The sequence below is a fragment of the Bombina bombina genome, chromosome 8 (assembly GCF_027579735.1).
Source record: "Bombina bombina isolate aBomBom1 chromosome 8, aBomBom1.pri, whole genome shotgun sequence".
NCBI classification, from domain to species: Eukaryota; Metazoa; Chordata; class Amphibia; order Anura; family Bombinatoridae; genus Bombina; species Bombina bombina.
Genome location: NC_069506.1, coordinates 199,502,895 through 199,529,668, shown reverse-complemented (window position 1 = coordinate 199,529,668; position 26,774 = coordinate 199,502,895). Strand labels below are relative to the sequence as shown.

The 26,774-nt window shown below is 40.2% G+C and overlaps 1 protein-coding gene across 1 annotated transcript in view; it reads left to right on the top strand.

Annotated features, from left to right (window-relative positions):
* The window catches only part of TBC1D17 (TBC1 domain family member 17), a gene marked incomplete in the record, with an annotated part of 286,719 nt that overhangs the window by 251,534 nt on the left and 8,411 nt on the right, over window positions 1-26,774 (top strand). Inside the window, 2 exon segments of the mRNA XM_053690831.1 lie at window positions 17,918-18,012; window positions 18,248-18,364. Of these exon segments, the coding sequence (XP_053546806.1) occupies window positions 17,918-18,012; window positions 18,248-18,364 (212 nt within the window).

The window sequence follows — 26,774 nt, the reverse complement described above, 5'->3', positions numbered from 1 at the left end:
TACACAATCTGTTTCTTTTTATTTTTACTTTGATTAAACATATTTGTTTTACCAAAGGAGCTCTGTTTAGTAAAACAATAATGCAAGTTTGGTGTTATCTATATGTAAGTCAACAGAATGGCACATCTGAGACATAAACATTAGGACTTCAATCTTCTTCCATCATTCCAAAATAAAAAAGAAACACATTTTTAAATGGGCATGGAAGTCAATATTACGCCTTCATAATTTAGAAAGAGTGTACAAATTAAGCAAAAGCACAATACTTTCAGGTTTACATTGAAATAAAAGCAGTTTTAAGCAGTAACGTAAACAAGCTCACTTTTTATTTTTAAATCATCTAATAGCACAAAGTATTTTTTTAGGGGGACTCAATATAATACACTGTGCCTCCTTGGGGTAGTTATTGTGCAAACACACCTTCGAAAGAAGACTTTGCATTGAGATGTCTTGGGGAAAAAAGTCTGTAAAATAACATTAAAGTGATAGTAAATCCTAGCATTTTTGAAACGCTAGGATTTACCAGTGCTACAAATAAAGGGAATTTCAGTCATGAAGTAGAAAAAATATTTTAAGCTGAAAGTTCCTTTATTTGTCTGCAGCGTATGCTGCGCTGAGCGCCTCAGGCCTCCCACGTCAGAACACTATTTCTTTCATGTAATTGGCAAGAGTCCATGAGCTAGTGACGTATGGGATATATAATCCTACCAGGAGGGGCAAAGTTTCCCAAACCTCAAAATACCTATAAATACACCCCTCACCACACCCACAATTCAGTTTTACAAACTTTGCCTCCTATGGAGGTGGTGAAGTAAGTTTGTGCTAAGATTTCTACGTTGACATGCGATTCTCAGCATTTTTTGAAGCCCGATTCCTCTCAGAGTACAGCGAATGTCAGAGGGACGTGGAGAGTATCACCTATTGAATGCAATGATTTTCCTAACGGGGGTCTTTTTCATAGGTTCTCTGTTATCAGTCGTAGAGATTCATCTCCTACCTCCCTTTTCAGATCGACGATATACTCTCATATACCATTACCTCTACTGATAACTGTTTCAGTACTGGTTTGGCTATCTGCTATATGTGGATGGGTGTCTTTGTTTAAGTATGTTTTTATTACTTAAGACACCTCGGCTATGGTTTTGGCACTTTATGCATTTATATAAAGTTCTAAATATATGTATTGTACTTATATTTGCCATGAGCCAGGTTCATGTCTTTCCTTTTGCAGATTGTCAGTTTCATATTTGGGGAAAATTAATATTAAAGGTAAGGTAAAGTTTCAATTTATTGAAATCATATATTGAAAGTAAAAATCAAGAATAAGGTAGTCGCTAACTTTTTTTTTTTTTAACATTATTTATTTTACCTGTAATCCAAACTTGTTATTTGCAAGCGTTATATTCATTCCTCCTCCCCCATGCCACTTCCGTGTTTATCTCTGTTATTACAGGAAGCGTTCTCACCCCTTTGTTGTCGTCATGTTTTTTGCGCGTTCACAGAATCACTATCTTATGCGCATGCGCCACTTCCCCCGCTGCCAGATATATTGTAGTCATTTTTTACATTGCGGTTCATTCAAAACATAAGGAGCTTGATATCTTACCCACACTTGCGGCGCGATCTTACAAATAGTTAGAATGAATCAAAACAAAGCGATCGCTACACCGCTAGCACTGTGCATGCGCTACTCACGAACGAGCACAGGCTGAAGTTTGTTGAGTCGAGTCCAGCGCATGCGCTTAATCGGCGAGTGACGTCAGAATTGCTGGGCTAAACCCCTGTAGGGGAAACAGCCGATTGGATAGTAATCTAGCAAGCGGATGTCAATCAAATCAAGCAAAATGTCGGGCAGACGAAAGATTAGACACAGGACAATGTTTGAAAGGTAGAGAAAGGTATATTTCGGATTGATAATTTAGAATTGATGAATGAAACTTATGTTTTTTTTGGATTCTAGTACACATAGCGTTAAGTAGTGTTATCAACTTTACCTTACCTTTAAGAAATATTTTTTTCTTTTTGGGGTTTAGTCTTTTTTTCAATTGACTACTTTGTTTCAAATTGCGGGCTCACTTAGGCTCGCGGGTGCACCAAATGCTACACTTTATTGCGTCATTCTTGGCGCAAGTTTTTTTTTTTGGCGTGAAAGGCACGTCAGTTGACGCAAGTTCGTAATTTCCGGCGTCGTAATTGACGCAGCGGTTTCACACAGGGTTGCGTCATTAGTGACGCGAGTGTGTCATTTCCGGACTTGGTTGGCGCCAAAATTTTTTTAAAGTTACATTGTGCGTCAGACTTGGCGCCAAACTTTCTTTCATGTAATTAGCAAGAGTCCATGAGCTAGTGACGTATGGGATATACATTGCTACCAGGAGGGGCAAAGTTTCCCAAACCTTAAAATGCCTATAAATACACCCCTCACCACACCCACAATTCAGTTTTACAAACTTTGCCTCCCATGGAGGTGGTGAAGTAAGTTTGTGCTAGATTCTTCGTTGATATGCGCTTCGCAGCAGGCTGGAGCCCGGTTTTCCTCTGTGTGCAGTGAATGTCAGAGGGATGTGAAGAGAGTATTGCCTATTTGAATTCAATGATCTCCTTCTACGGGGTCTATTTCATAGGTTCTCTGTTATCGGTCGTAGAGATTCATCTCTTACCTCCCCTTTCAGATCGACGATATACTCTTATATATACCATTACCTCTACTGATTCTCGTTTCAGTACTGGTTTGGCTTTCTACTACATGTAGATGAGTGTCCTGGGGTAAGTAAGTCTTATTTTCTGTGACACTCTAAGCTATGGTTGGGCACTTTTATATAAAGTTCTAAATATATGTGTTTAAACATTTATTTGCCTTGATTCAGGATGTTCAATATTCCTTATTTCAGACAGTCAGTTTCATTATTTGGGATAATGCATTTGAATATTAAATTTTTCTTACCTTTAAAATTTGACTTTTTTTCCTGTGGGCTGTTAGGCTCGCGGGGGCTGAAAATGCTTCATTTTATTGCGTCATTCTTGGCGCGGACTTTCTTGGCGCAAAAATTTTCTTGTCATTTCCGGCGCCATACGTGGCGCCGGAAGTTGCGTCATTTTTTTGACTATTTTGCGCCAAAAAATGTCAGCGTTACCGGATGTGGCGTCATTTTTGGCGCCAAAAGCATTTAGGCGCCCAATAATGTGGGCGGCTTTTTTGGCGCTAAAAAATTTGAGCGTCATTGTTGTCTCCACAATATTTAAGTCTCATTGTTTATTGCTTCTGGTTACTAGAAGCTTGTTCATTGGCATTTTTTTCCTATTCCTGAAACTGTCATTTAAGGAATTTTATCAATTTTGCTTTATATGTTGTTTTTTCTATTACATATTGCAAGATGTCTCAGATTGACCCTGAATCAGAAGCCACTTCTGGAAAAACGCTTAACTGAGTTTCAGTTCTACCAAAGCTAAGTTCATTTATTTTAAATGTTATAAATGTTTATCTTTAGCTATGGTTTGTAATAAGTTATTATGATATACTTTTACATGCAGAATCCATTAGTATTTATGCTTTATATATTGCCATTCTTACATCTTGTGTACAAGAAATATTTAGAAGACTTATAAGAAATATTTTTCTGATTCTATGTTAAAGGCTTTGTCTGACTTCGTGCCTTCTAATAAGATTTTTTAGGTCTTTTTCACTTCTTTTTTAATTATTGAAGTTTCAAATGACCAACAACATACTGATTTATCCTTCTCTGATGATGTTTTTTCTCTTTCAGAATTTTCTTCATCAGATATTGACACTAACAAATCTACTTTTTTTATTATTTTTTTATTATTAAAGTACATTTGTTCTTTGTTGAAAAGGTGTTGATTATTTTGATATTAAGGTAACTAGTTCTTTAAGACTAGCTGACACTATTTCTGCCTATTTATTCTTCTGTATTTTCAGAGGTTTTCTTTCCAATTCCCCATACTAGGGAATGGAATAGGCTGAGAATTTTCTTTTTTTCCTTCTTCAAAGGTTTTAAACTATATTCTTTGCCAGCAGTTAAATTCATTTTGGAGGTTTCTCCAATTTATTGGGGCTATCTCTACTCCTACTAATTATGCTATTGTTTCTATAGCAAAATAGTATTTATTTTCCTTTAGATGGTTGTATCTTATTTATGGAAAATTATTTTAGTTTCAGGTACTTTTCTTGGTCCTGTGATTTATTTGGATATTGCAATTGCTTCATTTTTGTTCTGTTTACTTTAAGATCAAGTATCAGATTATGATTTATTTTAGCATTGTTAAGGGACAACATTTACTAGACTAGGTGCTGTTGCATTTGTCTTGTTGTTTTGCATTTATTGATTATGCAAGTCCAGTGTATTGACTGTTCCTTTAAACTGGACTATCATGCTAATAATTTCATTTGTGTCTTCATTTTATTGAATATTTTCGCAAATGAGGGTTAATCTATGTCTTTAGCTTTTTTAGCTAGAAGAATTTTGTGATTTTTAAAAAAAAAAATAAAAAAAAAATCCATATTTCTTTTGTTCTAAGATAATCAATTATTTGTTTTATAATTGGATTCAATTCTTAACTGTTACTCTGGGCTTCAAGATTAAGTTCTAAGACTAAAACTTTAAGCTTATACTAGTTTGGTTGTTCTTATTAAGGAACGAATTCCTGAATTCTTTCCCAAGTAACATGTTTATAATTGGAAATTTTTCAGTTCGAAATCAGCTCCCTAATATTGCGATGTACCTGCCGTATTCCAGCTTCCGTTTAAACCAGACCTTTTCTTTCTCAAGGCCATTTTTTCCATCAGGATATCAAATCATTACATTTGAAGGGATGGAGATTGAACGCTTGGTTTTTAGTCATAGAGGTTTTTTCTGACTCATTGTTTAATACTATGTTTCAGGCTCATAAATCTGTCTCTAGAAAGATTTATATTGAGTCTGGAAGACCTATTTTTCTTGGCATTCTTTTAAAATTCATAGAATTTTATTATTTTTTCAGGTTGGTTTGGATAAGGTTTTGTCTTCAATTCTTTGTTAGGACAAATCTTTACTCTTTCTGTTCTTTTTTCACAGAAAGATTGCTAATCATCCTGATATTCATTGTGTTGTACAGGCTTTGGTCCATATCAAGCCTGTCATTAATTCAATCTCTCCTCTTTGGAGTCTCAATTTGGTGCTGAGGGCTTTACAGGCTCCTCGGTTTGAAACTATGCATATTCTGAATGTTAAATTAATTTCCTGGAAAAGTATTGTTCCTTTTGGTTATTTCTTCTACTAGAAGAGTTTTTGAGTTATCTGCTCTTTTTTGTGAATATCCTTTTCTGATTTTTCATCAGGATAAGGCAGTGTTACTTCCTGATATTCATCATTTTTTTCAGGTTTTGATTTGTATCAAACCTGTCATTAAGCCAATTTCTCCTCTTTGGAGTCTTAATTGGGTTCTGAAGGTTTTTCAGGCTCTTCTATTTTTGAGCATATGCTTGCTCTGGACATTCATTACTTTCATGGAAAGTATTGTTCTTTTTGGACATCTCTTCAGCTAGAACAATTTTTGAATTATCTGTTCTTTCTTGTGAATCTCCTTGTTCTGATTTTTCATCAGGATAAGGTGTTTTTTTGCTGTCCTCATTTCAATTTTCACCTAAATTGTGAATTCTAACAACATTAGTGGAGGAATTATTGTTTTTTCCTTGTGTCCTAATCCTAAGAATTTTTTGGTAAGATTCTTACATTCTTTAGGATGTGGTAAGAGTTTTGAAATATTATGTTGAAGCTACTCAGATTTCAGACAGACTTCTAGTCTATTTGTTATCTTTTCTGGTTTTAGGAAGGTCAGAAGGCTTCTGCCATTTCTTTGGCATCTTGGTTAAGCTTTTGATTCATTATGCTTATTTGGAGTCGGATTATTCCCCGTCTCAGAGGATTACGGCTCATTCTACTAGGTCAGTTTCTACTTCCTGGGCTTTTTAAGAATGAAGCTTCTGTTGATCAAATTTGCAAAGCAATGACTTGGTCTTCTTTGCATACTTTCACTAAATTCTACCATTTTGATGTTTTCTCTTCTTTAGAAGCAGTTTTTGGTAGAATAGTACTTCAGGCAGCTGTTTCAGTTTGATTCTTCTGCTTATAATTTCAGTTTTTTTCATTTTTAAAATTGAAACTTTTGATTTGGGTAGTGGATTAATTTTTCAGCGGAATTGGCTGTCTTTATTTTATCCCTCCCTCTCTAGTGACTCTTGCGTGGAAGTTCCACATCTTGGGTATTTATATCCCATACGTCACTAGCTCATGGACTCTTGCTAATTACATGAAAGAAAACATAATTTATGTAAGAACTTACCTGATAAATTCATTTCTTTCATATTAGCAAGAGTCCATGAGGCCCACCCTTTTTTGTGGTGGTTATGATTTTTTTGTATAAAGCACAATTATTCCAATTCCTTATTTTTTTGATGCTTTCACTCTTTTCTTATCACCCCACTTCTTGGCTATTCGTTAAACTGAATTGTGGGTGTGGTGAAGGGTGTATTTATAGGCATTTTAAGGTTTGGGAAACTTTGCCCCTCCTGGTAGGAATGTATATCCCATACGTCACTAGCTCATGGACTCTTGCTAATATGAAATAAATGAATTTATCAGGTAAGTTCTTACATAAATTATGTTTTTTTCATTATTGATTTGCCCCATTGCTGTTTGCCTCTTGCCTTTTTCTATGTCATAGGGCTATGCTATTTGCATTTTTTCCCATTCCGGAAACTGTCGTATAAGGAAATTGATAATTTTGCTTTATATGTTGTTTTTTATTTTACATTCTGCAAGATGTCTCAATCTGAGACTGCCTCAGAAGTATCTGTTGGAACTTTGCTGCCTGACATCGGTTCTACCAAAGCTAAGTGCATTTGTTGTAAAATTGTGGAGATTATATCTCCTAATGTCATTTATATTAGTTGCCATGATAAACTTTTACATGCAGATAGTGTGTCCATCAGTAATAGTACATTGCTGGTTACAGTTCCTTCAACTTCTAATGTACATGATATATCTATGAATTTTAAAGAATTTGTTACTGATTCTATTCAGAAGGCTTTGTCTGCATTTCCGCCTTCTAATAAGCGAAAGAGGTCTTTTAAAACTTCTCATAAAGTTGATGAAATTTCAAATGACCGACAACATAATGAATTATCCACCTCTGATGAGGATCTATCTGATTCAGAAGATCCTTCCTCAGATATTGACACTGACAAATCTACTTATTTATTTAAAATGGAGTATATGCGTTCTTTGTTAAAAGAAGTGTTAATTACTTTGGATATTGAGGAAGCTAGTCTTCTTGATATTAAAACCAGTAAACATTTAAATTCTGTTTTTAAACATCCTGTGGTTACTCCAGAGGTTTTTCCTATTCCTGATGCTATTTCTGATATGATTTCTAAGGAATGGAATAAGCCGGGTCGTCCTTTTAATCCTTCTGCAAGGTTTAAAAAATTGTATCCTTTACCAGCAATTTCAATAGAGTTTTGGAAAAAGATCCCCAAAGTTGATGGGGCTATTTCTACTCTTGCTAAACGAACCACTATTCCTATGGAAGATAGTACTTCCTTTAAAGATCCTTTATATAGGAAGCTTGAATCTTATAGAAGGAAAGCCTATTTATATTCAGGTCATCTTCTTAGGCCTGCAATTTCTTTGGCTGATGTTGCCGCTGCTTCAATTTTTTGGTTGTAGAATTTAGCGCAACAAGAATTGGATTCTGACTTATATAGCATTGTTCATTTACTACAACATGCTAATCATTTTATTTGTGATGCAATTTTTGATATTATCAAAATTGATGTTAGATCCATGTCTTTAGCTATTTTGGCTAGAAGAGCTTTGTGGCTTAAATCTTGGAATGCTGATATGACATCTAAGTCTAGATTACTATCTCTTTCTTTCCAAGGTAATAATTTATTTGGTTCTCAGTTGGATTCTATTATTTCAACTGTTACTGGGGGGAAGGGAGTTTTTTTGCCTCAGGATAAAAAACCTAAGGGTAAATCTAAGGCTTCTAATCGTTTTCGTTCCTTTCGTCAAAATAAGGAACACAAACCTAATCCTTCCCCCAAGGAAACTGTTTCCTCAAATTGGAACAAATCCAAGCCTTTTAAGAAACCAAATTCAGCCCCTAAGTCCGCATGCAGGTGCGGCCCTCATTCCAGCTCAGCTGGTAGGGGGCAGATTAAGTTTTTTCAAGGATGTTTTGGCAAATTCTGTCCAAAATCAATGGATTCAGAGCATTGTCTCTCAGGGGTACCGAATGGGATTCAGAGTAAGACCTCCTGTGAGAAGATTTTTTTCTCTCACGCATCCTAGTAAATCCAGTAAAAGCTCAGGCTTTCCTGAAGTGTGTTTCAGACCTGGAGGTTTCAGGGGTAATCATGCCGGTTCCTTTTCAGGAACAAGGTCTGGGGTTTTATTCAAATCTATTCATTGTCCCAAAGAAAGAAAATTTATTCAGACCAGTTCTGGATCTGAAAATCTTGAATCGTTATATAAGAGTACCAACTTTCAAGATGGTGAATATAAGGACTATTCTGCCTTTTGTTCAGCAAGGACATTATATGTCTACAATAGACTTGCAGGATGCTTACCTTCATATTCCGATTCATCCAGAACATTATCAGTTCCTGAGATTCTCTTTTCTAGACGAGCATTACCAATTTGTTGCTCTTCCATTTGGCCTAGCAACAGCTCCAAGAATCTTTTCAAAGGTTCTGGGTGCCCTACTCTCTGTAAACAGGGTATTGCGGTGTTTCCTCATTTGGACGATATCTTGGTACTATTTCAGTCTTTACGTTCTGCAGAATCTCACACAAATCAACTAGTGTTGTTTCTTCGAAAACATGGTTGGAGGATCAATTTACCAAAATGTTTCTTGATTCCTCAGACAAGGGTCACCTTTTTAGGTTTCCAGATAGATTCAGTGTCCTTGACTCTGTCTCTAACAGACAAGAGATGTTTGAAATTGGTTGCAGCATGTCGGCACCTTCAGTCTGTCATTCCCTTCAGTGGCTATGTGCATGGAAGTTTTAGGCCTCATGACTGCAGCATCGGACGCAATTCCTTTTGCTCGTTTTCACATGAGACCTCTCCAGCTTTGTATGCTCAATCAATGGTGCCGGGATTATACAAAGATATCACAATTAATATCCTTAAATCCCAATGTTCGACACTCTCTGACGTGGTGGTTAAATCACCAGCGTTTAGTTCAAGGGGCCTCTTTTGTTCGGCCAACCTGGACTGTGATCACAACAGATGCAAGTCATTCATGTTGGGGAGCTGTCTGGGGATCTCTGACAGCACAAGGGGTTTGGAAATCTCAAGAGGCGAGATTACCAATCAATATTTTAGAACTCTGTGCAATTCTCAGAGCTCTTCAGTTTTAGCCTCTGTTAAAGAGAGAACCGTTCATTTGTTTTCAGACAGACAATAATACAACGGTGGCATATGTCAATTATCAGGGTGGGACTCAAAGTCCCCAAGCTATGAAAGAAGTATCTCGGATACTTGTTTGGGCGGAATCCAGCTCCTGTCTAATTTCTGCGGTTCATATCCCAGGTGTAGACAATTGGGAGGCAGATTATCTCAGCCATCAGACTTTACATCCAGGGGAGTGGTCTTTCCATCCAGATGTGTTTTCTCAGATTGTTCAGATGTGGGGTCTTCCAGAAATAGAGCTGATGGCTTCTCATCTAAACAAGAAACTTCCCAGATACCTGTCCAGGTCCAGGAATTCTCAGGCGGAAGCAGTGGATGCGCTGACACTTCCTTGGTGTTATCAACCTGCTTATATCTTCCCGCCTCTAGTTCTTCTTCCAAGAGTGATCTCCAAAATCATCATGGAACATTCATTTGTGTTGCTGGTGGCTCCAGCATGGCCCCACAGGTTTTGGTATGTGGATCTTGTTCGGATGTCCAGTTGCCAACCTTGGCCACTTCCGTTAAGGCCGGACCTACTGTCTCAAGGTCCGTTTTTCATCAGGATCTCAAATCATTAAATTTTAAGGTATGGAAATTGAACACTTAGTGCCAAGTCATAGAGGTTTCTCGGACTCAGTAATTAATACTATGTTACAAGCTCGTAAATCTGTCTCTAGGAAGATTTATTATCGAGTTTGGAAGACTTACATTTCATGGTGTTCTTCTCATAAATTCTCTTGGCATTCTTTTAGAATTCCTAGAATTTTACAGTTTCTTCAGGATGGTTTGGATAAAGGTTTGTCTGCAAGTACTTTGAAGGGAGGAATCTCTGCTCTTTCTGTTTTATTTCACAGAAAGATTGCTACTCTTCCTGATATTCACTCTTTTGTACAGGCTTTAGTTCGTATTAAGCCTGTCATTAAATCAATTTCTCCTCCTTGGAGTCTTAATTTGGTTTTGAGGGCGTTACAGGCTCCTCCATCTGAGCCTATGCACTCTTTGGACATTAAACTACTTTCTTGGAAAGTGTTGTTCCTTTTGGGCATCTCTTCTGCTAGAAGAGTTTCTGAGCTTTCTGCTCTTTCTTGTGAATCTCCTTTTCTGATTTTTCATCAGGATAAGGCGGTTTTGCGGACTTCATTTAAGTTCTTACCTAAGGTTTTGAATTTTAACAACATTAGTAGAGAAATTGTTGTCCCTTCTTTGTGTCCTAATCCTAAGAATTCTTTGGAAAAATCCTTACATTCTTTGGATGTGGTGAGAGCTTTGAAATATTATGTTGAAGCTACTAAAGATTTCAGAAAGACTTCTGCTATTTCCTTGGCTTCTTGGTTGAAGCTTTTGATTCTTCAAGCTTATTTAGAGTCGGGTCAGGCCCCGCCTCAGAGAATTACAGCTCATTCTACTTGATCAGTCTCCACTTCGTGGGCTTTTAAGAATGAAGCGTCAGTTGATCAGATTTGCAAAGCGGCAACTTGGTCCTCTTTGCATACATTTACTAAATTCTACCGTTTTGATGTATTTGCTTCTTCAGAAGCAGTTTTTGGTAGAAAAGTTCTTCAGGCAGCTGTTTCACTTTGATTCTTCTGCTGATGTTTTAAGTTTTTCTTTTCTTCATGAGAATAACTTATATTTGGGTTGTGGATTAATTTTTCAGCTTATGGCTGTTGTTTATTTTTATCCCTCCCTCTCTAGTGACTCTTGCGTGGAGTTCCACATCTTGTGTATTTGATATCCCATACGTCACTAGCTCACTATGCCAATTACATGAAACAAAACATAATTTATGTAAGAACTTACCTGATGAATTAATTTCTTTCATAATGGCAAGAGTCCATGAGGCCCACCCTTTTTTATGGTGGTTATGATTTTTTTGTATAAAGCACAATTATTTCCAGATTCCTTTGTTGATGCTTTTTACTTCTTTCTTTTTCACCCCACTACTTGGCTATTCGTTAAACTGAATTGTGGGTGTGGTGAGGGGTGTATTTATAGGCATTTTGAGGTTTGGGAAACTTTGCCCCTCCTGGTAGGATTGTATATCCCATACGTCACTAGCTCATGGACTCTTGCCAATATGAAAGAAATCAATTTATCAGGTAAGTTCTTACATAAATTATGTTTCTCCTGTTAAGTGTGGTCAGTCCACGGGTCATCATTACTTCTGGGATATTAACTCCTCCCCAACAGGAAGTGCAAGAGGATCACCCAGCAGAGCTGCTATATAGCTCCTCCCCTCTACGTCACACCCAGTCATTCTCTTGCACCCAACTAATAGATAGGATGTGTGAGAGGACTGTGGTGATTATACTTAGTTTTATACCTTCAATCAAAAGTTTGTTATTTTAAAACAGCACCGGAGTGTGTTGTTCCTTCTCAGGTAGAATTTGAAGAAGAATCTACCTGAGTTTTTGTATGATTTTAGCCGGCGTAGTTAAGATCATCTTGCTGTTCTCGGCCATCTGAGGAGTGAGGTAAACTTCAGATCAGGGGACAGCGGGCAGGTTAACCTGCAAAGAGGTATGTAGCAGCATATTATTTTCTGAGAATGGAATTGACTGAGAAAATACTGCCATACCGATATAATGTAAGCTCAGCCTTAAATGCAGTAGTAGCAACTGGTATCAGGCTGTCATGTATGTATATTTACACTTCAGTATTCTGGGGAATGGCACTTCACTGGGATAATACTGTATGCATAAGACTTTAGCCTAACTTGCAGTGGGAAAGACTAGCAACAGGCTTTCTAATGACATTTCATTTATTTGATGTTAAACGTTTTTGCTGGCATGTTGAAATCGTTTAATTATCTGAGGTACTGGGTGAAAAAATTGTTTTGGGCACTGTTTTTTTTTTTTTCCACTTGGCTGTCGTTTTATTTAATTTAAGACAGTTTACTGATCTCCCTCACTGTTGTGTGTGAGGGGGAGGGGCCTATTTTGGCGCTTTTGCTACGCATCAGAAAATTCAGTCACAAGTCTGTTTTCTTCCCTGCATGATCCGGTTCGTCTCTACAGAGCTCAGGGGTCTTCAAGAGTTAATTTGAGGGAGGTAATCACTCACAGCAGACCTGTGAGATTGTGCTTTGACTGTGATAAAAAACGTTTATATTCTGTACATTTTTTCTGCTATTCAGGGTTAGTTATCCATTGCTAATGGGGGCAATCCTTTGCTAAAATTGTGTTTTACCGGAAAGAATTTGATGTTATAGTTTCTCCGGTTTATTATTACTCAACTGTCATAACTTTTTTTCTGTGCTTCTTAAAGGCACAGTACGTTTTTCATATTATTTGTAAATTGCTTTGAAAAGTATTTCCAAGTTGCTAGTTTAATTGCTAGTGTGTTAAACATGTCTGACTCAGAGGAATATCTCTGTGCTATATGTGCTAAAGCCAAAGTGGAGCCCAATAGAAATTTATGTACTAATTGCATTGATGCTACTTTAAATAAAAGTCAATCTGTACAAATTGAACATCATTCACCAAACAACGAGGGGAGAGTTATGCCGACTAACTCGCCTCACGTGTCAGTACCTGCATCTCCCGCTCGGGAGGTGCGTGATATTGTAGCGCCGAGTACATCAGGGCGGCCATTACAAATCACATTACAGGATATGGCTAATGTTATGACTGAAGTTTTGTCTAAATTACCAGAACTTAGAGGTAAGCGTGATCACTCTGGGGTGAGAACAGAGTGCGCTGTTAATAATAGGGCCATGTCTGATACTGCGTCACAGTATGCAGAACATGAGGACGGAGAGCTTCAATCTGCAGGTGACGGTTCTGATCCCAATAGAATGGATTCAGACATTTCTAATTTTAAGTTTAAACTCGAAAACCTCCGTGTACTGTTAGGGGAGGTATTAGCAGCTCTGAATGATTGTAACACTGTTGCAATCCCAGAGAAGTTATGTAGGCTGGATAGATACTATGTGGTACCGGCGAGTACTGACGTATTTCCTATACCTAAGAGGCTTACAGAGATAATTTCTAAGGAGTGGGATAGGCCCGGTGTACCCTTTTCCCCCCCTCCTGTGTTTAGAAAAATGTTTCCAATAGACGCCACCACACGGGACTTATGGCAGACGGTCCCTAAGGTGGAGGGAGCGGTTTCTACTCTAGCTAAGCGTACCACTATCCCGGTGGAGGATAGCTGTGCCTTTTCAGATCCAATGGATAAAAAATTAGAGGGTTACCTTAAGAAAATGTTTGTTCAACAAGGTTTTATATTGCAACCCCTTGCATGTATTGCGTCTGTCTCGGCCGCGGCCGCTTTTTGGTCCGAGTCCCTGGAAGAGACTCTTGACTCAATAACTATAGATGAGATTTCAAGCAAGCTTAAAACACTTAAGCTAGCTAATTCATTTGTTTCAGATGCCGTAGTACATTTAACAAAACTTACGGCTAAGAATTCCGGATTCGCCATTCAGGCACGCAGAGCACTGTGGCTAAAATCCTGGTCAGCTGACGTTACTTCTAAATCTAAATTACTTAATACACCTTTCAAAGGGCAGACCTTATTCGGGCCCGGTTTGAAAGAAATTATCGCTGACATTACAGGAGGTAAAGGCCATGCCCTGCCTCAAGACAGAGCCAAACCTAAGGCTAGACAGTCTAATTTTCGTTCCTTTTGTAATTTCAAGGCAGGAGCAGCATCAACTTCCTCTGCTCCAAAACAGGAAGGAGCTGTTGCTCGCTACAGACAAGGCTGGAGACCTAACCAGTCCTGGAACAAGGGCAAGCAGGCCAGAAAACCTGCTGCTGCCCCTAAGACAGCATAAATCGAGGGCCCCCGATCCGGGAACGGATCTAGTGGGGGGCAGACTTTCTCTCTTCGCCCGGGCTTGGGCAAGAGATGTCCAGGATCCCTGGGCGTTAGAGATCATATCTCAGGGATATCTTCTGGACTTCAAATCCTCTCCCCCAAAAGGGAGATTTCATCTGTCAAGGTTGTCAACAAACCAAATAAAGAAAGAGGCGTTTCTACGCTGTGTACAAGATCTTTTACTAATGGGAGTGATCCATCCGGTTCCGCGGTCTGAACATGGACAGGGGTTTTACTCAAATCTGTTTGTGGTTCCCAAAAAAGAGGGAACCTTCAGGCCAATCTTGGATTTAAAAATCCTAAACAAATTCCTAAGAGTTCCATCGTTCAAAATGGAAACTATTCGGACAATCCTACCCATGATCCAAAAGGGTCAGTACATGACCACAGTGGATTTAAAGGATGCTTACCTTCACATACCGATTCACAAAGATCATTACCGGTATCTAAGGTTTGCCTTCCTAGACAGGCATTACCAGTTTGTAGCTCTTCCATTCGGATTGGCTACGGCTCCAAGAATCTTCACAAAGGTTCTGGGTGCTCTTCTGGCGGTACTAAGACCGCGAGGAATTTCGGTAGCTCCGTACCTAGACGACATTCTGATACAAGCTTCAAGCTTTCAAACTGCCAAGTCTCATACAGAGTTAGTACTGACATTTCTAAGGTCGCATGGATGGAAGGTGAACGAAAAGAAGAGTTCTCTCTTTCCACTCACAAGAGTTCCTTTCTTAGGGACTCTTATAGATTCTGTAGAAATGAAGATCTACCTGACAGAAGACAGGTTAACAAAGCTTCAAAATGCATGCCGTGTCCTTCATTCCATTCAACACCCGTCAGTGGCTCAATGCATGGAGGTGATCGGCTTAATGGTAGCGGCAATGGACATAGTTCCCTTTGCACGCCTACATCTCAGACCGCTGCAATTGTGCATGCTAAGTCAGTGGAATGGGGATTACTCAGATTTGTCCCCTACTCTGAATCTGGATCAAGAGACCAGAAATTCTCTTCTATGGTGGCTTTCTCGGCCACATCTGTCCAGGGGGATGCCATTCAGCAGACCAGATTGGACAATTGTAACAACAGACGCCAGTCTACTAGGCTGGGGCGCTGTCTGGAATTCTCTGAAGGCTCAGGGATCATGGACTCAGGAGGAGAGTCTCCTGCCAATAAACATTCTGGAATTGAGAGCAGTTCTCAATGCCCTTCTGGCTTGGCCCCAGTTAACAACTCGGGGGTTCATCAGGTTTCAGTCGGACAACATCACGACTGTAGCTTACATCAACCATCAAGGAGGGACAAGAAGCTCCCTAGCGATGATGGAAGTATCAAAGATAATTCGCTGGGCAGAGTCTCACTCTTGCCACCTGTCAGCAATCCACATCCCGGGAGTGGAGAACTGGGAGGCGGATTTCCTAAGTCGTCAGACTTTTCATCCGGGGGAGTGGGAACTTCATCCGGAGGTCTTTGCCCAAATACTTCGACGTTGGGGCAAACCAGAGATAGATCTCATGGCGTCTCGACAGAACGCCAAGCTTCCTTGTTACGGGTCCAGATCCAGGGATCCGGGAGCGGTCCTGATAGATGCCTTGACAGCACCTTGGACCTTCGGGATGGCTTATGTGTTTCCACCCTTCCCGTTGCTTCCTCGATTGATTGCCAGAATCAAACAGGAGAGAGCATCGGTGATTCTAATAGCGCCTGCGTGGCCACGCAGGACTTGGTATGCAGATCTAGTGGACATGTCATCCTGTCCACCCTGGTCTCTGCCTCTGAGACAGGACCTTCTGATCCAGGGTCCCTTCAAACATCAAAATCTAATTTCCCTGAAGCTGACTGCTTGGAAATTGAACGCTTGATTTTATCAAAACGTGGTTTTTCTGAGTCAGTAATTGATACCTTAATACAGGCTAGGAAGCCTGTTACCAGAAAGATTTACCATAAAATATGGCGTAAATACTTATATTGGTGCAAATCCAAAAGTTACTCATGGAGTAAGGTTAGGATTCCTAGGATATTGTCCTTTCTACAAGAAGGTTTAGAAAAGGGTTTATCCGCTAGTTCCTTAAAGGGACAGATTTCAGCTCTGTCCATTCTTTTACACAAACGTCTGTCAGAGGTTCCAGACGTTCAGGCCTTTTGTCAGGCTTTGGCCAGGATTAAGCCTGTGTTTAAAACTGTTGTTCCACCATGGAGTTTGAACTTAGTTCTTAATGTTTTACAGGGTGTTCCGTTTGAACCCCTTCATTCCATTGATATCAAATTGTTTTCTTGGAAAGTTCTGTTTTTTGATGGCTATTTCCTCGGCTCGAAGAGTCTCTGAGTTATCTGCCTTACATTGTGATTCTCCTTATCTGATTTTTCATTCAGACAAGGTAGTTCTGCGTACTAAACCTGGGTTCTTACCTAAGGTGGTCACTAACAGGAATATCAATCAAGAGATTGTTGTTCCATCTTTGTGTCCTAATCCTTCTTCGAAGAAGGAACGTCTTCTACACAATCTAGATGTAGTCCGTGCCCTGAAATTTTATCTACAGGCAACTAAGGATTTTCGACAAACGTCTTCCCTGTTTGTCGTTTATTCTGGTCAGAGGAGAGGTCAAAAAGCTTCTGCTACCTCTCTCTCTTTTTGGCTTTGTAGCATAATACGTTTAGCTTATGAGACTGCTGGACAGCAGCCTCCTGAAAGAATTACAGCTCATTCTACTAGAGCTGTGGCTTCCACTTGGGCCTTTAAGAATGAGGCTTCTGTTGAACAGATTTGCAAGGCTGCAAATTGGTCTTCTCTTCATACTTTTTCCAAATTTTACAAATTTGACACTTTTGCTTCTTCGGAGGCTGTTTTTGGGAGAAAGGTTCTTCAGGCAGTGGTTCCTTCCGTATAAGGAGCCTGTCTGTCCCTCCCGTCATCCGTGTACTTTAGCTTTGGTATTGGTATCCCAGAAGTAATGATGACCCGTGGACTGACCACACTTAACAGGAGAAAACATAATTTATGCTTACCTGATAAATTCCTTTCTCCTGTAGTGTGGTCAGTCCACGGCCCGCCCTGTTTTTATGGCAGGTCTAAATTTTTAAATTATACTCCAGTCACCACTGCACCCTTTGGCTTCTCCTTTCTCGTTGGTTCTCGGTCGAATGACTGGGTGTGACGTAGAGGGGAGGAGCTATATAGCAGCTCTGCTGGGTGATCCTCTTGCACTTCCTGTTGGGGAGGAGTTAATATCCCAGAAGTAATGATGACCCGTGGACTGACCACACTACAGGAGAAAGGAATTTATCAGGTAAGCATAAATTATGTTTTTTGTCAGTGAGGTGATGTTAGCCAATTGCGTGCTAGCCCTACAGCATAATGCCAACTGGGGCGCACAGCTATTGACTAAGAGGTGGAAACGCCACCTCATTGAAAAAAGTGCTCTGTCGTGGGAGGCCTGAGGCACTCAGGGCGGCATATGCTGCAGGCAAATAAAGAAAAACTCTAGGATTTACCATCACTTTAATTTTAAAAGGTTTTCTTGCTAAATAATCCATAGTTATTTAGCCATATGCGAGTCTGAAAAAGCATGTGTGCTAATGGCTTCTGCTTTGTTTTTTTCCTTTTTAAAAAATATATCAAATGTTTGTCATGCTCTTTCTAGAGATGAGTATTTCCGCATGAAACTGCAATGGAAATCTGTATCTGAAGACCAGGAGAAGAGGAATTCTTTGCTAAGAGGTTACCGCAGCCTTATCGGTTAGTAAAGTTCAGTGCTTGCTAAAGAATTACTGCATCTGATTTAAAAAAAAAAAAAGGCTACAGGTACATATTTTATTCTCCAAGCTAATGTTGTAATACTTTTTGTGTTGATAATAATTAGTTTTAATGTTCTAACCTGGAATGAAGAGTCAAGTAGGGTTAGCATATGTTATATTATCACAAAACCCTGTGATAAGAGAGGGCACTCTCTCACATCATTTCTATATTGCAGAAAGAGACGTCAGTCGTACAGATCGGAACAACAAGTTCTATGAGGGGAATGACAACCCAGGACTTGTTCTTCTCAACGATGTATTGATGACCTACTGCATGTTTAATTTTGATTTGGGTATGTGCTTTTAATCTTAGCCTATTCTACAAATTTAAAGTTGTCCAAGGCGCATTTTGGTTTTGCTATTTATAGGTATGTGTTTGAATAAAATGAACATTTTTGTTTTAATCTATAAACTACTGACATTTCTCTCCAAATAAAAATATTGCCATCTAGAGCATTTATTTGTATAAAATGACAACTGGTCAAAATAACATGAGGCAGAATTTTCATACCTCAAATAATGCAAAGAAAACAAGTTTTATATATATATTCATTTTTAAACACAATACTAATGTTTTAACTTGGCAACAGTCCAGAAATCAATATTTGGTAAAATAGCCCTGATTTTCAATCACAGCTTTCATGCATCTTGGCTGCTCTCCACCAGTCTTTCACATTGCTGTTGGGTAACTTTATGTCACTCCTGGGACAAAAATTCAAGCAGATCAGCTTTGTTTGATGGCTTATGACCATCAGTCTTCCTCTTGATCACATTCCAGAGATTTTCAATGGGGTTCAGGCCTGGAGATTGGGCTGGCCTTGACAAGGTCTTGAAACAACTTGATTGACCTGGTTGTGTGGCATAGAGCACCGTCTGCTTGCAAAACCAATCCTAAGAGTTGGGCAACGCTGTGAGAGAAGAAGGAAGCAAGTTTTTTCTTCCAGGATAACTTTGTACGTGGCTTGATTCATGGTTCCTTCACACAGATGAATATGCCCGACTCCAGGTAATCTTCTCGGAGTCCAGTTTTCAGCTTTGCCCAACACCTGGTCATCTAATGATTTAGATGGAGACCTGGAGAGGCCTACAAGCCACTGTGTATCGCATTGTGAAATTTGGTTGTGATCTGGGAGTGTTTCAGCAAGGCTGGAATCGGGCAGATGTATCTTTGTAAAGGACTGTATATATTTGTATATTTAATTACACATGTGTGTATATATACAGTATCTCACAAAAGTGAGTACACCCCTCACATTTTTGTAAATATTTTATTATATCTTTTTATGTGACAACACTGAAGAAATGACACTTTGCTACAATGTAAAGTAGTGAGTGTACCGCCTGTATAACAGTGTAAACTTGCTGTCCCCTCAAAATAACTCAGCACACAGCCATTAATATCTAAACCATTGGCAACCAAAGTGAGTACACCCCTAAGTGGAAATGTCCAAATTGGGCACAACGTGTCAATATTTTGTGTGGCCACCATTATTTTCCAGCACTGCCTTAACCTTCATGGGCATGGAGTTCACCAGAGCTTCACAGGTTGCCACTGGAGTCCTCTTCCACTCCTCCATGACGACATCACAGAGCTGGTGGATGTTAGAAACCTTGCGCTCCCCCTCCTTCCGTTTGAGGATGCCTCACAGATGCTCAATAGGGTTTAGGTCTGGAGACATGCTTGATCAGTCCATCACCTTTACCCTCAGCTTTAGGGCTGCAACAACTAATCGATAAAGTCGATAATTATCGATAATGGAAATCGTTGTCAACGATTTCCATTATCGATTCGTTGGTCTATCGATTAGTTGGACTGCTTGCCGCAGCCAGGCGTGCTAGAGAAGGCGTGTCTACTGGGAGAAGATCAGAGAGGAAGACTTGGACGACGGGTGAAGACGTGTGGGAGAAGTCTGTGTGGAACGATACTGCTTGCAAGGTGGGTAGTGTGTAAAGCCTTTGCACAGTGCAGGGGGTACATAAGTATATAATTTATAATAAACCTAGTAACAACATTTAATCGCCCTGGCTGCTACTTGACTGACTGAGATGATTGCGGGCATGGAGGGGAGTGGCTAAGGTCGGTGAGGGAGGGTCGGGTCCAACTCCGGTGTTGTTTTTAAGTTACTGTGTGTACTTCAACAACTTTCCCTTACTCCTTACTCCGTCCTATGCTAGCTAGTCGGTTCTGTTCTGTACACATAGGCTAGCACAGGGCATGGAGCGCAACCGGGTCATGGAAGGGGTTAAGGTGAGGGTCTGACTCCGGAATCCGGATCAAGTAACTTGCTATGAATAAGATAAATTTTGGCGGTCTCACTTTTTAAACACACCTCTCCTGTGACTGCTAGTCGCTTACTAGCTTCTGTAACTGTTCTGATTGGATAGCATAGCAGTCACAGGAGAGGGGTGTTTAAACAGTGAGACCGCCAAAATGTATCTTATTCTTAGCAAGTTACTTGATCCGGAGTGACGGAGTCAGACCCTCACCTTAACCCCTCCATCATAGCAGCACATTGCAGGGTGAGCTGTGAGGATATCGCGGGCATGGAAGGGGAGGGGCTAGTAAGGTGAGGGTCCGGAATCAGATCAAGTAACTTGCATGCTAGGAGCCATATATTATTAGATGAGAGAGTCTCTGTACGCAGTGTTTTTTTATTCTAAAAAAGATCTATCATCTTATTGCTTGCAAGTTATTTGATCTGGACCTGGTCCCTCACCTTAGCCCCTCACCTTAGCCCCTCCCCTTCCATGCCCGCGATCTCACAGCTCACAGTCACCCTGCCCTCCCTGTGAATCTGACTCTCCAACCTCTATCCCAGTAGCAGATCTCTCTGTGCCATCTGTTATTTAGTGCCACACTTACCAACCTCTATCCCAGTAGTAGATCTCTTTATAAATCTCATCTATCTGTGCCATCTGTTACTTGGTGCACATTCTCACAATTATGTTATCCCTTGTGTGCTTCTCACACTATGCTCTACCAACCTCCATCCCAGTAGTAGATATCTTTATACTCTCATCTTTCTGTGCCCTGTTATATAGTGCCACCCTTACCCCCTGTTTGCTAATCCTGCTACGCTCTACCAACCTCTATCCCAGTATTAGGATTAGCACACAGGGGGTAAGGGTGGCACTATATAACAGGGCACAGAGAGATGAGAGTATAAGATATGTATCTACTACTGGGATAGAGGTTGGTAGAGCATAGTGTGAGAGAAGCACACAGGGGTAAGTGTGGCACAGAGAGATGAGAGTATCTGATGATGTTGTAGTAATCTCCTCTTGTCTCATGCACCCCTTCCCCCTGTACCACTACCCAGTGAGACTAGGGCACACTTAACAATAGATATTGTGGAATCTGTGGATGTCATAGTCATCAACTTGGCAGCCAGCTACAGCTGCTGAGCTAAAAATAATTAACCATGAACCAGCAGCTATACTGCTACCGATCAGGTTCTTGTATCTTCTTGTCCCACAATGCCTATGCCATTGCCCTCTTTTTTTTTTTCCTGATGATGATGATCCTCATTCCTCTTCAATCATCATTCAACAGTCACTGACTGATAAGAGGGCTACCCTAATAAAAAAAAATTTGGCTGCTTATTTTTTAAAATTTAAATTTTTAATTTTACTTCCCACAATTTTTAAACATGCAAATAAAAGTATTTTTTTTTACTTAATTAGCCCTTTTAGGATATGCACAGTGACAGATCTCTACATGTTTTATGGCACTCTCAGCAAGCATGCTCTATATTATTCATAAATTGTGTATTGTTAACTAACTTAACTAGTAACAGTTTACTTTTACTTAAGTAACGTTAATTATATTACTAGTAGTGTGATGTCCTACTCCCTTTAAAAAAAAAACTCAATAGTTAACTTCACTACTTGTTTTTTTCTCCAGCTGCCCCAAAAAAAACAAATTATGGCAGAGTCTGCTGCAGAGCCTGTGACAGTGGAAAAAAGTGTGCGACCCAAGTCCTCTAAAGCATGGGAGCATTTTACGCTTAATGCCGCAAAGAAGGTGGTCACCTGCAGAATTTGCAAGGCAGAGCTTATGTGGCACGGAAGCACCACAGTGATGAATGAACACATGAAAAGAAAACACGTGGGTTTCACTGAGGAAGGCGAGACATCAGGACAGTAAGTTAAACCACCAAAATTAACTAATTGTATTTGTAAACTAGTAGTAATAGTAGTAGTTACACAATGATAGACTATCCTTTTCTGCATAGACACTGACAGTCAAGACTAGTCTATATGAATGATCATTCATTGATGATTGATCATTAAAAATGATATATCTTCTTTCTTTTCAGAAAGAAACAGCGCACCATGACAGAGTTTGTGCAGCGAAATCCCCCGTGCACTCCACAACAAGCATCAGTAATAACAGACTCTGTTTTTAAAATGATAGTTACTGACATGCGGCCACTGTCCATGGTCGAAGACAAAGGTTTTAAAAACATGGTCAGTGTACTAAACCCTGGATATACGCTTCCATCAAGAACACATTTTACAAAACTGGTTGAAAGGAAGTACCAGGATGCACTTAAAAATGTAAAGGGTGCCATCAGCGCTGCCACTAATGAAAGCAGAATTGCCCTAACTGCGGACATATGGACAAGCATAGCAACTGAGGCTTACCTTGGCATTACATGCCATTACATTGGGGCTGACTGGAAAATGCACTCTATCTGCCTCACTACCATGCCTTTAGAAGACAGGCATACCGCAAAAAACATTGCAGAATGGTTGGAGGAGGTTGCTGCAAAATTTGAAATTCAACCACAAAAAATTATTGCCATTGTGCATGACAATGGTTTAAATATTGTGGCTGCTGCAAACATCCTAGGAGAGAAGCATGGATGGACCAGTATCCGCTGCACTGGTCACACCTTGCAGCTGGTCATCAATGCTGCATTAAAGAACTCTGGAATTGAGAGAGCCGTCAGTGCTGCAAGAGGACTAGTAGAACATTTTAAAAAAAGTGAACTCGCCAGCAGCAAGTTGAAGGAGAAGCAGAAGCAAATGGGAACATCTGAGCACAAGCTTCTTCAAGATGTTAGCACAAGGTGGAATAGCACTTACTATATGGTCGAGAGACTCATTGAGCAAAGGTGGCCGGTAACAGCAGCGCTATCAGATCCATCAGTCACTCAAAGAGGCAAACACTATCTGGACTTAAAACCAGATCAGTGGAGTATTCTAGAAGAACTCTCCACTGCTCTCAAGCCATTTGAGTGTGCTACTGTATACATGAGTGGCCAAGAATATGTCACTCTGTCTTCTGTGCCTGCACTTGTGAAGGGGCTTTTGCGGTCCAATGAGGGTGCTTCTTTTGAGTCGCATGCACTGAAGAGCTTCCAAGCCACTGCAGCAGACCAGCTCCAAAACAGATGGAAGGGGATCCTTTTTGAACAGGTCCCAAATTCAGTAATCCTTGCCTCTGCCCTGGACCCAAGATTTAGGCGACTCAAATTTTTAACGACAGAGCAAATTATTACTGTTCATGCAAAAGTGCAGACAGAGGCTCTTGCTGTAAGAAGAGAGATGGTGCGCCAGCAGAATACAGTTACGCCTGGAGGTACAGTTGCTGAGCCCTCAACATCTGCAGCATCTCTACTTGACTCACTCCTTGAGTCTGGGGGCAGCAGTGAAGAGGAGACTATTGAGGGGCAACATGAGGAGGACATTAATCTACAAGTTAGGAATGAAGTCCAAACTTATTTTGCAGAGAAGCCCCTTGCCAAGGAAGGAAACCCTTTGAGTTGGTGGAAAGGTAACCAAGAAAAATATCCTGCCTTGGCAAAACTAGCAAAATCCTACTTGTGCATACCAGGCACCTCCACACCATCAGAGCGACTCTTCTCTGCAGCAGGCAACATAACTTCAAAAAAGAGAGCCAGCCTTAGTCCAGATCATGTGGACATGTTAACATTTTTATATTCTAATGCAAGGTTTCTGGAACAGTGATACTCCACCTCTTTTTCATAATACATGCTTATTTGTTCTGCTAAAGTTTTTAAAAGTTTCTCATTGTAAGTTGTGTAAAAATTTACTTGTGTACAGTTGTACAGTGAACTACTAAGTAAGATAAAAAGTTTAACTATTTGTATTTCTGCAGTTCTGCAGTTTTTTAATACTCTGTTAAACCGAACAGAGTACAGTATGTTTGTTCATTAAATTATATTTTTTTTTCAAATTTCATATTGTTCTGAGTGTTTTTCTTGTTTTTTCCTGTTTTATCCGATTAATCGATTAATCGAAAAAATAATCGACCAACTAATCGATTATGAAAATAATCGTTAGTTGCAGCCCTACTCAGCTTCTTTAGCAAGGCAATGGTCAACTTGGAGGTGTGGTTGGGGTTGTTATCATGTTGGAATGCTGCCCTGCGGCTAGGGTTGCCACCTCAGCCATTTTTTCCTGGACACTTATGAGTTACACATGCTGCAGTGTGTGCAGGTAGAAACACGAATTAAAACCCTGGACAGCACACAAATAGTGACACTGAACAGCACTATTGATGTTCCTCCCTGCACACCCTGCAGCATGTATAACTCATAAGTGTCCAGGAAAATATGGCTGAGGTGGCAACCCTACCTGCGGCCCAGTCTCCGAAGGGAGGGGATCATGCTCTGCTTCAGTATGTCACAGTACATGTTGGCATTCATGGTTCCCTCAAAGAACTGTAGCTCCCCAGTGCCAGCAGCACTCATGCAGGCCCAGACCATGACACTCCCACCACCATGCTTGACTGTAGGCAAGACACACTTGTCTTTGTACTCCTCACCTGGTTGCCGCCACACACGCTTGACACCATCTGAACCAAATAAGTTTATCTTGGTCTCATCGGACCACAGTACATGGTTCCAGTAATCCATGTCCTTAGTCTGCTTATCTTCAGCAAACTGTTTGCGGGCTTTCTTGTGCATCATCTTTAGAAGAGGCTTCCTTCTGGGATGACAGCCATGCAGACCAATTTGATGCAGTGTGGGGCGTATGGTCTGAGCACTGAAAAGCTGACCCCCCACACCTTCAACCTCTGCAGCAATGCTGGCAGCACTCATACATCTATTTCCCAAAGACACCCTCTGGATATGATGCTGAGCATGTGCACTAAACTTCTTTAGTCGACCATGGCGAGGCCTGTTCTGAGTGGAACCTGCCCTGTGAAATCACCGTATGGTCTTGCCCACCGTGCTGCAGCTCAGTTTCAGGGTATTGGCAATCTTCTTATAGCCTAGGCCATCTTTATGTAGAGCAACAATTCTTTTTTTCAGATCCTCAGAGAGTTCTTTGCCATGAGGTGCCATGTTGAACTTCCAGTGACCAGTATGAGAGAGTGTGAGAGCATTAACACAAATTTAACCCACCTGCTCCCCATTCACACCTGAGACTTTTTAACACTAACAAGTCACATGACTACAGGGAGGGAAAATGACTAATTGGGCCCAATTTGGACATTTCCACTTAGTTGTGTACTCACTTTTGTTGCCAACGGTTTAAACATTAATGGCTGTGTGTTGTTATTTTGAGGGGACAGCAAATTTACACTGTTATACAGGCTGTACACTCACTACTTTACATTGTAGCAAAGTGTCATTTTTTCATTGTTGCCACATGTAAAGATATAATAAAATATTTACAAAAATGGGAGGGGTGTACTCACTTTTGTGAGATACTGTATGTATGTACTGTATATGTATGTACAGTGTGTGTGTGTGTATATATATATATATATATATATATATATTTATATATATATATATATATTTATATAAGGGCTGCACAATTAATCGCTGATGTGATTTTTAAACCGCGATTAATCGCAGAGAGAGCATGCGATTTTTAGCCCTGCCCCAAATGACGTACAGGAGGGCCGCCAACTTGCTGTGCCCACCTTGCGACATTGAGCCGGCTTACTGGGGAGCGATGTGGCCAATGCGGGTTACAGGGAGGGCGGTGCGCTGTGGCTGATGCGGGTTACAGGGAGGGGGGCCGACTTACCGGGTGCACTGTGGCTGATGCGGGTTACAGGAAGGGGGGCCGACTTACCGGGGAACGCTGTGGCTAATGCGGAGTGACAGGGAGGGGGGTGCGCTGTGGCTGATGCGGATTACAGGGAGGGGGGGTACGCTGTGGCTGATGCAGGTTACAGGGAGGAGGGCCGACTTACCGGGGAACGCTGTGGCTAATGCGGGTTACAGGGAGGGGGGGGTGCACTGGGACTTATGTGGGTTGGGGGCTGATGGTGGTTACAGGCGGTGCTTATGATGTTAAAGGGGATGCTTATTGGGGGGTTACAGTGGGAGCTGATGGGACTTATGTAGGTTACAGAGGGGGGCACAATATATATATATATATATATATATATATATATATATATATATATATGTGTGTGTATATATATATATATATATATATATATATGTACGTATGTGTGTGTGTGTGTGTATGTGTATATGTATATATATATATATATATATATATATACACACAACAAATTATCATTAAATACATTTATGTTGACTTATACAGTTAATTTGTGCCTTGGATAACAGAAAATTATATAATAGAAAATATTACACTGCCCCCACCCGTATATAGGAAAACAGTTTGGCAGCCGGGTGGGGCAAGTTTAATATTTTGTGATATTATATAATTTTCTACTTTCAAAAACACATATTAATTGAATAC